At 41.1% G+C, this 14,629-nt stretch overlaps 1 protein-coding gene across 1 annotated transcript in view; it reads right to left on the bottom strand.

Annotated features, from left to right (window-relative positions):
* Nucleotides 1-6: 6 nt before the first annotated feature.
* Nucleotides 7-14,629, bottom strand: part of CXCL12 (C-X-C motif chemokine ligand 12) — an 18,025-nt gene continuing 3,402 nt past the window's right edge. Inside the window, exons 2-4 of the mRNA XM_006032927.3 lie at nt 11,870-11,987; nt 7,956-8,042; nt 7-1,988 (exon numbers count right to left, since the gene is read on the bottom strand). Coding sequence (XP_006032989.1) covers nt 1,973-1,988; nt 7,956-8,042; nt 11,870-11,987 — 221 coding nt within the window. The 3' untranslated portion in view covers nt 7-1,972. The remainder of the gene's footprint in view (nt 1,989-7,955; nt 8,043-11,869; nt 11,988-14,629) is intronic.

Genomic DNA, 14,629 nt, shown 5'->3' with positions numbered 1-14,629 from the left:
AGAGTGTGTGAGGAGTCCACTTTCCAGCTTGTGAGCAAGACAGATTAAAATTGTGTGCCAAAACAGGCATTCCTATACACACTCCCCAGAGTAATTCCTGCCTCTGAAACTGTTGCATTCATTTCCAGGCAAGTCAATGACAATTACAGATGCTTGTACAAAGAAAGCATCTGGACCTGAGATAAAATAAGCAACACAGAAAATGAGTTATTTAATGGATATCTTGGTCCCATGAGTTCTTCCTGCCTTTCCACAAATAACAGGATCATGTTATTTAATGGTGCGCAAGACAAAAAGGAGTGGAGCAGAAGTGATAATCATGTTCTCAATTTTTGGGCAGAGCTTCTAATTAATTTCTGCTTAAAATCCAATGGGATGACATGGCCATAACAGAAGCAACATCTTTTTGTAGGAAGAAAAATACTTAACTGGGCCTATTGACTAAAGTAGAAAATAAAGCAGTTTGGAGTTGGACAGACTCTCTCTTTGGCACTGAAGTTACTTGCAACAGAGGACTGCAGAGCAAAACAACTCTTGCCCTTGCACAGAATACAGGCTGCATGTATAATACATTCCTTCTGAAGAAATCTGCCCCAATACATAGATGCAACACTGGACATTTTTTACAGCACGCACACATACAAGTATTTTGCTAAACGCTGCATTCACAAGACGTGCTTTCCCCATTCCTCAATGTACAGTGTAATCAAAAGATTGCAGGGCCTCTGAGATGCTATTTCCTTACGCTTTACATTTTATGCACTTTTGTAAATGGTTATGGAGGTGCAAATCAGGGAAGAAATAACAGGCTTTGTAAGGGTTTCAAGAGGTGGTGTTTCTCTGCCCTGGGTGATGCCCTTGTGCAAATGAAGCTCTAGATCAGCGTTTCCAAACTTTTCTTCAGCATGACCCCATTTATGGCCCCATTTCCTCGGCATGACCCCTCACTCCCAACTCACAGTCCCCTACCCCTGCGATCCCATCTGCTGATGTTGTGATCCCATTTGGAGTCATGACTCACAGTTTGGGAACCATGGCTCTAGATACTAGATCATACCATCAGCAAACAGGCATCTCCCCACCTGTGAACAGTGAATGCTTGACTGAATGTGCACTCAGAAGATACCGATCTCTGCTGTGCAAATATAGGCAAAATAATGTTCCTCTCCTGTACCCTTTTCTCTAATGTAGGCCTGGAAAACAGTTTGGCATATGGAAACAGGAAAGCCCATTTCTTTTTATGTTAAGTCATTGGGAACATAGGAACAGTCAGATTAGATCAGACTTGTGTCCTGTCTCTAGCAGGGATCGGCATCAGCCACTTCAGTAGAAGGTTGTAAGACTCTGCAGTCACAGAAAAGAGCAAATCTACTGCCACGTGGGGTTCATCCTGATCTCTAACATTAGAGAAAGACTGTAGTGCAGAAGTTTAAACATAAGGCTTAAAACACCTTCCAAAATGGTGGTTATCAATATAAGCCTGGATGCTTTTCATACACATGTCCAGTCCACTTAAGAATCTTCCTGTGTTCTTGGCTGAAATAACTTCTTGTGGCACTGATTCCTGCAGTATATTTATATAATCTAAGTGCACTTCACACCTCATGACCTGCTAGGTAAAATCTCCTGGAAGTCGGCATGAACCAGAAGTGACTGCTAATTAGTGCAGGGCCTCTATTATCAAAGACAGAAACAGTCATGTAGGGTTAGTTTAAATTCATATTTGCCACCAGTGCTTTATGATAAACCAAACTGTATAAAAAGTTTTTTCTTAAAAACAAACATATCTTACTACATAAAATAGTACTGGGAAAGCAAGCCAATTTGTGCAAAAAAAGCGCCTTTGGAAATGCATGGAGCCTTGCCTTTGTGCTGCATGATAACAGTGAAATGTATTCGTTCCCTAATACTGGTTATCTGTTCTCTGGTCCTACAGTAAGAAATCCTGCAGACGGCTTACAATGCTTGCCTCTTACATCTTGAACCTCCTGTTGATGAAGAACAGAGTGAAATACTATTAAGGTTTATTTCGGAGGAAAAGGTCTTCATTATCAATTATACTCAAATAAGGGTTGTGAATAATCTGTGTCAAGACTGTAAACCAAAGGCAATTCTTTTGCAAACCCTCCAACCACTATTTGCAAAACTGTTCCATGATGTCCTCCAAAAGGAGCTGTTGGGACCCTGGAGGGGGAGTTCAGCAACAGTGGTTATTTTGGTAGTTGATGTCAATCACAGTTAGTAAGGTGTTCAGAGATAATGCAGGCTAAGCAGCTAGTACTGGTGGGCAGGGAGATGCAGTGAAGAAAAAATGGGGAAAGGAAAGAAAAGATGGGATAAAATCCAATTTTAACTGTGTAGCTGGCACCAGGATCCCTCAGAAGCCCTCTTGGCCCACTCAGTGAGCACTAGCCTCAAACAGTCACCTGACCGCGACAGTTTTGCTAAACATTAATCAAAATTTTCCCTGCAAAAAGACACAAGATCTTAGGCCCAATATTCCACTCTCCTCAGAACTGAAAATCCCAGGTCCATACATGCATCAAAGCGGGACAGTAAAATTTTCACCTCTGTATCTTGATCATAAAATGGAAACTGGATCATGAAAAACACAGTTCTCTTCCAGTTTTAGCTTATTTCGGCCTAATCTACTAGTTCCAACAAAACAAGTGACATTTTCTTAATAGGCCAACTGTTAGCCAATGTAAATATCTACATTGCCACACCCACCAGTGTTTTTGCCATTGAAATTATCAATGGAAAAATCCAGAGATGTGGCTTGTTACTTAACTCTGCCACCTTTTATCACATGGACAAAACATGAAGCATATGACTGAGGCCAGAAGTTGCTGAATCTTTATCCTGGCTTTAACTATGGCTCCTTGTGAGGTTCACTTGTCCATTCTTGTGCCTCAGTATCCCCATCTAGAAAACAGGGGGCTAGTACCCAACTTCAAAAGGATATTATGCAAATGAAGCAGTTAATAGCTGGAAGGTACTCTGTAAATACAAAGCATGATGCTATTATTTGCCTCTTTGCAGTATTTTAAGTGCAATACAAACTCTACAGAGCACTTAAAAAGCTTTATATTTTTTTAAGAACAAAGATGAAATGAGCTATTTCATGTCACTGTACACAGTGCAAATTACGAAATCCCAGTCATGTGAATGTTCCCTGGGGTTTTACATAGGATTGCTGTTATTTCACTGACAAATGGCCCGTATTTTTAGGATGTGCCACTGCAGAAAGTTGGCTCTCCATTTAACAGTGTGGAATCCCCAGACCCTCTTGCCAATTAAGATAAAACACAGCATGCTCTGCACTTTCTTACCGCTAACAGGGTGGGTCTACATGAGATGTTTACTGCACAATTGACTAATTAACTATGCAGTAAATGTCTCAGCATCTACACATGCGCCCCTATTAGGGCTCAGGAAACTAATAAACTCTGGAGCAAAGTAGTACTTGTAAATACAAGTACTACCCTGCTGCAGTGTTTTTTCATGCGCAGCAGCGCATGTGTAAATGTTGACCCGGCTGGCTGGGGCACAAGGGTGCTTCAGTGTTGGGGTTGCCTGCCGACACCCTTGTGCCCCAGCCAGCCCCTCCGCAGCAAACTAAGTCTGATTGCAGCAGCCTTGGGCTGGCAGGCTGAGCCCCTGGACCCCCTGCCAGCCAGGGCTGCTCTGACCCAGCTCAATGTGCTACAATCTGGGCATACATGTAAATAGCACGCTCAGAGCTTCCCAGGATCAATAAACTGCAGAGCAATAAGCTCTTCTGTTTATTGCTTCACATTAATGGCATATGTAGATGTGCCCACAGTGTGATGAGGAACTCCCAGACAAATTGTCTTTGTGACTTTTAGCTGAGTTTTTCTCACCTTTTTTTTCATGAAGACAATGAATTGCTTTAATTATTAATCAGAACAAATACAACAAGAGCTCTTTAAGCATATGTCAAGTAGTCTCCCTGGGTCATGAGTGCTCTAATATTAGATCTGCAGGGCCACAGTTTATCCTTGATGTAATGGCACTTAATACCATTATTCCAGTTTTATACTGGTGTAAATGAAATCAGAACACAATTCCTTGACTATCTACCTATAGCGCGTACCAGTCCTGAGTACCTCACTGTAGTTAATGCATTTATCCTCAAAAGTCCTTCTGAACTAGGAAAGTGTCCTTAGCCCTATTTTACTGGTGGGAAACTGATGCACAGGGACTTGCCCAAGATCAAATAGGAAGTCAGTGACAGGTTAGAGCATCAGCCATAGGTCTCCCTAATCATAGATTAATGTCCTAATCACTAAACCATCTTTGCTTCCTGGAGCGTAAACACACTTGCATGGGTCTAATCGGGCATGTTACTGCTGCTGTTTATTTTTATAAGGGTCAAGATACTGACCAAATTAAGGAGTTTTTAAGAGCATTTCAAATAGATTCAGTAGGGAACCAAGGCAAGGAGGTAAGTCATTTGATTTTGTATTCACTGCTCCTATTGAAGTGAAAAGGAGTTATGGGTCCTTCAGTGGAAATTCTGAGCACTCTGCACCTTGAAAAAATGGGGCTCATGTGACACAAATACAGGAAGGGCTCAGTGGAACATGGGGGGATATTCACCGCAGTGGATTGTACACGGTTATTATTTACAGATGAGGACAATCAGAAAGAAAAAGTTGCCACTAATTGATTTAAAGGATTAAAAATAACATAACAATCCTTTGCTTCTATTACAACTGACCATTCAAAGACAAATTTCCTTTCCCTTCCAGCAGTCTACTCAGGGTGAGGCCTTTTCTGGGTTTTTTTTTTTTAAATGATCTTTGCCAAATTCATCAACTTTCTTGCCTGTGCCAAGACTGACAGCTGAGTTTAATGAGTTCCAACATCTCAGGCTTAAATAAGCTTTGGATTTTGGTCTACACTAACTTGACAATGGACAAATGAGGAACAGGCTCTGATCTTTATTTATTCTTACATCTGCCCCTTTCTGGAAGGCTTAATTTTGTAAATCTTTACTGGACTAAGGAGGAGAGTGAAGGATTGTCAGGACTGATCCTGTAAGTTATTACTAGGACTATTTGAAAGTGAAATATAATTTAACAGCTTCATGAAAGGAATAAATTGCTCCATGTCTATAACAGTGGTTGTGGATTGAATGATGACGTCTGCAATGGTTATGTCACAATTTTTTAAAGAAAGTTAGGGGATCTCAACTCCCACTTCCCAATTGTTTTAATATATTTTACTGATTTCACCTAACTGTGGGCACATCTACACAAAATGCTTACTGCACATTAGCCTAATAACACCGCACAGTAGCATGTCACAGCAAAAACCACACCAATAGCCTACTGAGAAGTGTTATTAGGCTAACACGCAGTAAGCACCATTAAATAATCATGCACCGGCACTACTGCACAGTAACACTAGGTACTGTGCATTTAGTTAGTACTTTATTAAAGAAGTACTAAGCTATATCTGTAGCATCTAAGGCGTATTAATGAACGTGTAGAAGTGCTCTGTCTGCGTTCCATGAGGGTACAATGAACATAAAGCCACAATAAAGGTAAGCAGAATGAGTGAGCAAAAAGCTTTTCTACTGAAAACCATCTTTGATTTCACAATCAAAGCAATAATTCCAATACTGTAATTTGAAAACGTTTTCTTCCCAACACCTACAATATTATACGATAAAAATACCTAAGCACCAACAAGGAATAAGAAACATTGACATTTGGATTTAATTTAAGCAATTTACCAAAAAAAAATAATAATAATAAATTCCCACATACAATAGGGTTTTTGTAGAATGAAACAATTAGTCACTTTTATTGCTAGTGCATATAGTGTAATGTCACATTTCATACAATTTCAGTACAAGTGAAAAAATATATGGCTGCTTGAAACTGATAGGCTAAATTAACATTCATAGATCTATATATATTTATTTTACAAACTGTTAGTAGTTTATAGATATATCAATTTTAAACTACCAACATTCATATGGCTCCATTTCAAATGTATGAATTATTTGATGAACTATAAATATATTCTGAAATATGTTTAACTGAAGACGTCAACGCTGTTCACTAAAATATATCAAACACATGCCCCATGAAAATTTTATAGATAGCCCTGATTGTCTTTGGAGCATAGAAGTGTCATTGGTGCAAGCCATGATTGTAGGATTAGAGGACATACATATACACTTGATCTCTTCTTATTTAACAGAATTTGGACCAATTTCTCATCTATAGCCTGGTATAAATCTACTGAATTCTGTGGAGTTACTTCTGGATTAAAACAGAGTAGTTAAGATCAGAATCTGACCTGGGGTCAGATTCAGGGCCATCCAACTTCAAAGGAGATGACCTCAAACTTTACTTGTGTAAATTAAAGAAGAATGGGAACCAGCTGGATTGTGCACTTACTTAAGACAAGTAAGATGAAAGCCAATGACCAAATTCTGCAGATTCAACAAGACTCCTAAGCCTGTTCCTTGTTTCACATGTGCAAGTAGCCCCACTGACTTTGGCTGAGCTATCCATCTGCCTATACAAGCCTTAACTGGGACTCTTAATACAGTCAAAATTCTGTTGGATTCAATAAAAAACAGCAATTTGTAAAGGGGACCACATGCTGCTCTTAGTAACACCAACATCTTAATCCAGAAGCTTTCCGGTGTAATCAACTGAGATTCATACCAGAGGGATGAGATTCCAGCCCAATGAAAACAGAATAGAGTGCTGGCAGCAGAGGAAGGCACAGAGCATCAGATGAGATGGGAAAAGCTGGCCCAGTTGGAATTGCTATCAATTTGCTTTCTGTGTTTCTTTCTATCCTTTCTCTCTCACCACCCCATGGCACTGAAGGACCCTATCTGTCTCTCCCTGGTGGAATCTGCCCCCATTTCCAACCAGGAAAGACTTCTATCTCTGGCTCATGAAGACAACTTGGAATGCACCAACCAACCTGCATCACATTATTCCCCTCCTGGGGGTTATACTTCTGCCTCCCCCCATCCTTACTCAAGGGCTTTTTCCCCCTCTGCAAATGACTGGATTGCAGCCCTCCTTTAGCAGACACTGGGACAAAATCTGGCATGGTTACTGAGGGACAAAAAGTTATTAAGCTAGGTTATGGTGGATTCTGCAAGCATAAATGGCCTTGCTGCTCTAACTGCTGCTGCTGGATTTTCATGGGGTTGGGCCCTCTCCAAGCAAGGAGCTCTTTTCCCCATTCCCTGGATCCATCCCCAATCTGAGAAAGGTTGAAAACCCCTTTGGCACAAAAATGACTGATAGTCTCAGCTCTGGGCTCACTAACCACAACAGTCAATTCAATTTACTCAGAAAGGGAGTTACATTTGACTACTGTGAGGGGAAAAAAGGCCTATAATTTGCCAGATACATTTGAATTTCCTCTGGCAGGGTGGGAGAAGGTTTATTCATAGCAATGTACCTTGTCTTGGCAGATATAAAATAGGACTTTGAAATGACCAGAAGAGGGATGCTTTTGCCTACTAACCCCCATGCGCACTCAGCTGCCTGTGCAGACAGACTCACACTGTAAAGTGGACAAGGAGCTCCAATGATACTAAAATAAGAGAGATGTTGAAGTAATGATGGATCACGTTGGGCATGCAGAGAGGGGTCATAAAGGCAACAATTTCCTTGGGAGAACTGTTCTTTTAAAAGGATGATTTAGGGAAGTCCAAATCAGACTCATTAGACATCTCTTGCCCTTATACTGGCAAATCTCTCTTAGTAGAAAATACAGAAAATGCTACAAAACACTGTTATAATACATACTAGGAAAACTCTAAACCCATCTTGACAGCAATGCCTGATTCCACTGAATACTTTGTCCACATAGTTAAAACCAGCCCTTAAAGTTCTACCCTTTAATAACATGGGATGTGTTAGCTAAGTCCTTTTTTTTCATCTTACTTGTTTAAAGCTTTCTCCAGATATTCCTGAATCCACTTTAACTTGGGATCAACGCACACTTGCTTGCCAGTGTTCTTCAGCCTTGCACTGCCAAAGGAAGAGAAGAGTTGCAGTATGAGTGCAAGGGATAACATTCTATAGCAGGGGGGTACTTGAGAAGTGGCTAGGGGGTACACGCAGGCAGGCAGGGATGGAGCGCTGCCACCTACCACCCCGCGACCAGATGCGGGGAGGGCGGGGAGCTTGCATGCCGCACCCACCACCCCGTGCTGCAGCTGCTCTGCAACTGGCTGCACGTCACTCCCCTCCTTCCTGCCGCCCGTGTCCAGCCACTGGGGGTACACTGACTAAAAAAGGTTGAAAGCCCCTGTTCTACAGAATGCCTCTTGAACCAAATTCTGCTGTGAATGTTGTTAATGTCTAGCAGGATTTAGCTCCTCATCTGACTTTGGTTCATTGACTTTTACTGTGCTGTATGAATGAACACGTAAATTCTACATTTTATAACTAGCATCTGAGTTGCTATCAGTTATGGGCATGTGGGAACTGTATTTTACTTTAAAATAAATGAAAAACACATGCAGTTTAAGCAAGAGATATGGTAGGTAACAAACATCACTGGGTGCATTTACACGAGACGCTTTGAATGCAGTAGAGTAATTCTACTGCGCATTAGTACAGCAGGCAAAAATCCATGCTAATGCACAGTAGATTTAGTCTGCTGAACATTAACATCACAAACAGACTATTCATTTGTACTAATGTGCAGCAACATCAATTAAACTTAATGCACTGTAATTACAGCGCATTCACGAATGTGTCGCTGAGCCCAGTGAACCTTGACTCTTGCTCAAGCTGGACTTTCATACAATTTTACAACAAAAGCAGAACCAGACCTTCTGGAGGTTCTGGTCATGAATTTCAGGATCCAAGACAGAGAATGATCTAGTAGTACTGCCACATCAGAAAGCAACTTTTTTCGTATTTTTTTTAGTCAGCACTTGAAATGGGATTACCAGAAATCTCTTGAGAAAGATTGTCCTTATGAAATTTCTGACCTGGATTTGCAGATTCAGGTGGTTTTTAGACTTTAAATACAGATGAGGACCCATGTTTCTGCACACTTATCTGACCAAACTCTTATCTCCCAGCCTTTAAAAACCAAGCAGTATTACCTAGCCATCTCAGCTTGACCCTGAGGTTAAATGGGATGTGTCAGGTAGAAACAAGATATACAGTACCTCATGCATTTCATCTAAAGTTCAGTGTACCGTGGCTCTAATCCTTTAGGTACTGAGTACTTCTTACGAGTGCTAAGGAGCTTCACCTCCAGCCAAATACAATGGCAACTGGCATGAGCTGCTCTGCAGTGCCACAGCAGCAACAGTATTGATGTCAATGGCACCATTCATGTCTATGTTAAACATGTGCTTAACTACTTTGTTGGATTGAGGCACAAATGCTCAGCATCTTGTAAAATCAAGTCCTTCTTGCATAAGTCAATTAAGTAAATGAAAGAAGTAAGAGACCTAAAATGCTGCTAATTCTGAAGTCTACTCGTGTCCTTGTCATAAATGTGAACAACTAAGGAATTGATCCCGCAGTCTTTACATAAATAATGTTCCAAGAAGATCTAATCCTGATGTGTTTCACAGCAATGTAAATCTAGAATACCTCCACTGAACTCAGTGAAGTGATACTAGTGTTAAGTGAGGGCAAATCAAGCCCACTGTTCTTATATGGGAACAGAGCACAGAGATGGTAACAAACTTAAAGCACTTACAAACATTCTCTCTGTATAGATTAGGGCCAACTGGCTTTAATGGGAATCTTTCTTCAAAACTTAAGGACTGGCCCATAAACTCCTAATATGGGATTCTAATGAGATTCTTCCATCCAAAAACTGATGGATTCTAAAGTAAGTAATCTGAATATTTATACAAATCAAACATGCTTGTAACATGCGCTCACTGAATTCAATGCCCCAATAAATTCTGCTAAAATGGAACTTTCTATGTTAGAATTTATTTTTAAAGGTTTTTAAGAAGTGTCATATCCTGTGTGCAGATGTACCCTGGGTTCTAGCACATTTCAAGTTCAGGCTCTCCTTTAGAAACATCTCTTAAGTAATAAAACATGAAAAAACAATGGATTATCTGTTCTGTATATACTAACAAACTGTAAACAATGGCCAGGCTGAAATGCAGGTTGTTTCCATTTCAATATTTCACAGTCATATTCCCCTCTAATTACTGCACTCCCACGTTAATCAAGAGAAAAAATGTATATGGCATCAAATCTAAAATACCTTTTTCTTGAAACTACTACAGATAAATCCAGATCCCCACAAAGTTATTACAATGAGACTCTTGTAAGGAGTAATAGGTAGCTCCAGAAGTACATAAATTCATGTATGCATGCTATTTTTTCCAAAGGAAATTAGAGGACTTGCCTACTTGTACATCTTACCTAGTCAAACACACTTGTTTTTCCTACTTTCACAAAAAGCAAATTATTCCCTAGCTTGGACGAATTTTTTCCCCACTGTACTGCACAACAATTAAATGTGAGGCATCTGCAGGAAAATATGCAAGATTTATCTACACTGGATTCTTTTAAGTAAGTACATACATACTGTATATTTTTCAACTGAAAAAGCAATTGTGTTCACAAAACAAAATGTGTCCTTGACTAAACATTTGCATTTTTGAGGATGTTCACTAAAGCACAAGGTGTTTTGCATGCAAAAATATGCCAAGCAACAGGGGATAGGCATGGGGGTGGAAGGTATTGTTTGTTTGTTTTTTGAGCTGTTACAATTTAAAGGGCCCCACACAGCTCTGGATCAGTGAAGGTCCCCGTAGAAGAAGCTGTGTGGAAATGACTCAGAAGTTGTTGAGATTCTCTCTCTCATGCAGAGGGCAGCAGGAGCTAATAGTACTTAGGTCTGGTTGCAAAATTATTTCCTTGCTGTAAAATGTCAGTAAAAATAAATTTAACTAATTTTCCTCTAAATCTGCCTTTCAAATTTTGAGGATTTCATTCAGAAAAACAATGTATATTTGATTTTCTTCACATTCCTCCTAAATGTCAAGGAAATTAACACTTTAAAGAAAACAAATTAATTAATCAGAAATTATTTTCCAATGAGAAAATTTGTCTGGGAATTTCTGACTAGCTCACCTTGTAAATACAAACATAGATGGCAGCCATACACATCTGATATTGTACCCGACACAGAGATAACCTAGAACACCTTAGCTTCCTATATTAACTTCATGAGTAGACAGAGATAGTTAGCCATGTTTGTCTTAAGTCAGGCAAAAGTCTTGGCAGGGTTACACCTTTAGAAATCAAAGAGACTTTGACAAAGTAGGCTGTCGCCTACAGAAGCTTACGTCTCTCTGAAGTAGTTAGTCTCTAAGGGTGCATTCAGATGAGCGTACACATGTGGTTTGTGGCACAGCAGACCCATCTGCAGCACCACAAACTGCACATCACACATGCAGGTGTTCACCGTGCTGCTAATTAAGTCTGGTGTAAAAAAAACCCACACCAGAAGAAACCAGGGCAGCGCACATGGCAACAGCATGCACTGCCCAAAACTGGACTCTGGCCAGCCAGAGCCAAGCTCTGGTTCCCAGCCAGGCTCCACATGTCTGGATCACCACTGCTGGAGCCCCAGGAGGCCCCCAGGGTTCCAGGTAAGGCTGCTAGGGCCAACCCAGGTGGGGCCAGCCCAGGGGCGTTCCCCGGGGACAACTAGCACCACTGCTGCTAGTTGTCCCCTGGGAATGCATGTTCCCACTGGTGGGGATGCACCCTAAGATGCTACCATGCCCTGTCTTCTGCCATATTCACCCCATTTACCATTTAAAGTTAAGCAATGCGTTTAAAAATGTTCTGAGACTTACACAATCTGAAGCGAACAGTTGGGTGTGCTCAGGATTTTGAGGTGCTTAATGTTGGCTCTGGCCACGTTGCTCTCGTAGAATCGACAGGGACATCGGTAAGTCAGGCTGACAGGTTTCTCTGTGGGATACAGTCAGAGAGAAGATACACATTACCTGTATTATCTGCTGCAGAGTATTGCCATGCAGCATGAGGACTCCTCTTGGGTCTCTCCAAAGTATAAAAAAACCTCATGTAAGTAAAGACATAAAGAAAAGAAAGTAAAGAAAGACATAGAAAAGCTCTGTTTGTCAACAGCTCCCTATAACAGCTCTTTCTCCTGTTCCCATGGCATCCTTTAAATCCCACTGCTTGTGATTTTAGAAGACAAAGACAAGTGTGAGAAATTGTAGGCTGAGAAATGGAGAAGAGATTAGAATAAGTCTCTCCATTGTCCAGAAAGCTTTCTAGTAATTAGACAAGATAACAGCTAGAAGAGTGGAGCACTTGTCCTCCGTGTTATTCTTGCCAAATTATTCTGACCTGAGGCCAAATGAGGAGAGAAAAGAAAGCCATGAATTCCAAGGAGGCCAAAACAAAACAAACAGCCCTGCTCAGGTGCAAGCTCTTCCCTGCTGCAGTGTCTTAAGGAGCTTTCCCAGGGTCCAGTGATTAGACCTTTACTTGCTTTAGTGAGCACTTACTCTCAGAGGGATGGGGCACATGAGAAGGTGCCTCCCAGTGGCAGTCAGAGCTGCAGGATCTCAGCACTTCTAATGAGCAGATCTGGAACCCTTTAGACTATCAGCATCTGAGATAACAATAGTACTTTATAACACTCTGGAGTCAGTCAGTGAATTCTCCACAGAAACTTCTGGAGCGTCCCATTTTGGAACTATCATAATCAATGGCAAGCCTGCCGCCCACTTCAGTAAGAGCAGACGACAACCTCAGAGCCTCTAAGTAATGCACGTGCAGAGCTGAGGGGAGCAGCTTACTTTTATTCCAGCATCTGACCCTGGACTCCTTCCTCAGGGCTGGACTTTCATGACTGTTTGGAAGGACTGTCTTACCAGGACTCCTGCATGTGTACAGCTGAAAATCCAACCCTGTCTAGAAACTTCAAAGTCCTGTATTTACTGTGAGAGCCAGAAAAAGAGGCCCTTTAACTTGCCAGGAGTTGCCTTGAGACTCACAAATTTCCAACTGTTTCCTGTTGGGCAGTTTTTCAGTCTCTAATTGTGAAGTCTTGGAGGGCAGCTTGTTTATAAAGATGGACCCAAGCCATGGAGTTTGGATTAAGAAATGAGGTCAGATCCAAATTCGCTCAAACTCTACGGTAGTTTTGGACCCAGTTTAGCTACACAGCAGAGCTCACAATATCCAAACAGAGCTGCCCTCAAAGGCAGATGCACTCTCGAGAGCAGAACAGGGCTGTGTGGCTCTTAAAACTGCTGAGAAGTTCAGAAAAGATTCACCTTTTATAACTGCACCTGATGTTCACATACAAAAACCCTGGGCGCCAACAGATGCTTATCTGTAGCTACTATCAAACACACCCTGGGGCTTAGTGGTAAGCAACAAACCTTTTTCCAAGAAGGAAACTGCAGGAAAATGCTTGTCACAAACACCTTTTATAGCAAATTATGAAACATATTCTGATCTCAAATGCAGGGGTGAAAATGCAGAGAAACAGTATTAACTTCAGTAGAATTGAACAAGTTTTAGATAGGTGATGAAATCTAGACTGATGTATAAAGGATGTGGAGGATTCCTTTGGTTAGCATTTTTATCCCAAAGGGAACCTGAATGTTGTTACAGACTAAAACTTAATAACTCATTATATAAATATACAAGTATAGAAGAAAGAGAGAGACACTATACAAGGATATCACTTTAGAGAGCAAATATAGTTAAATAAGTTTTATCCTAAACAACACACAATTGGTGTAGTCTTAAACCCACTTATTTTTGCACTTTGTATCTAAATTCAGTTGGCACGATTAATACTCAGCTAATAGAGATGATCTAAAGATGAAATCTTGCTCCTTTTGTAGCCAGTGGGAGTTTTACCATTAACCTCAATAGTTCCATAAATTCCCACTCCATTCCAAATTCTTCCCTTTTCCAAGAGTATATATATAATACATAGCAAGAGAGACAATTTTGCACCTTCCAACAGTGGGTGTTCCCTCCTAAACAAGGAGGGAAATACAAGTCCCAGAAACCACCTACATTTCTGAGTGAAAAACACAAGGGGTTACACAGCATTTGCATCTGGTCAGCCCAAGTCAGGGGACCTCTCTCCTGTAGCTGCCCAACTAGTGCTCTGGCATACTTAGCCAGCACATGCATCCTTTTCAGTTCTGACTGCCACCCACCAGGCTGCCTTCAATGACACAAAAGGTATACTTTAACTTCTGTAAAACTTGAGTGGAGACAAGGCACTAGTTCTACTGAGGGTTGGGTGGGGGAAGCAGCCCTTGGGGCAAGAGACATAATGCTGCACTTATGCAGATATTAGCTATCCTGCTATAAAGCTAAAAAGACACATGCACTTTTAACTCAAATATGTCAAAGATCCACCTGAGCCAACTGGGCACATCAGGTCAGCACAATTAAGGCACACCAGTTTCTATAACCAGTAGCACACAAGGCACTGATGCAGCCAGCATCACACCCAGCTGCCTTTGACTCCCAGGACTGAATGACAAATTAGGCATTTACTGCTGGGGGGGGGGGGGGGGGAAATGCACGTTTGCCCCCACTAACAGGCTCAACCT

Source organism: Alligator sinensis, unplaced genomic scaffold, assembly GCF_000455745.1.
Source record: "Alligator sinensis unplaced genomic scaffold, ASM45574v1 scaffold675_1, whole genome shotgun sequence".
Classification (NCBI taxonomy): domain Eukaryota; kingdom Metazoa; phylum Chordata; order Crocodylia; family Alligatoridae; genus Alligator; species Alligator sinensis.
Note: the sequence above shows the minus strand (reverse complement) of the source record. Positions and strands in the feature narration are given on the sequence as shown.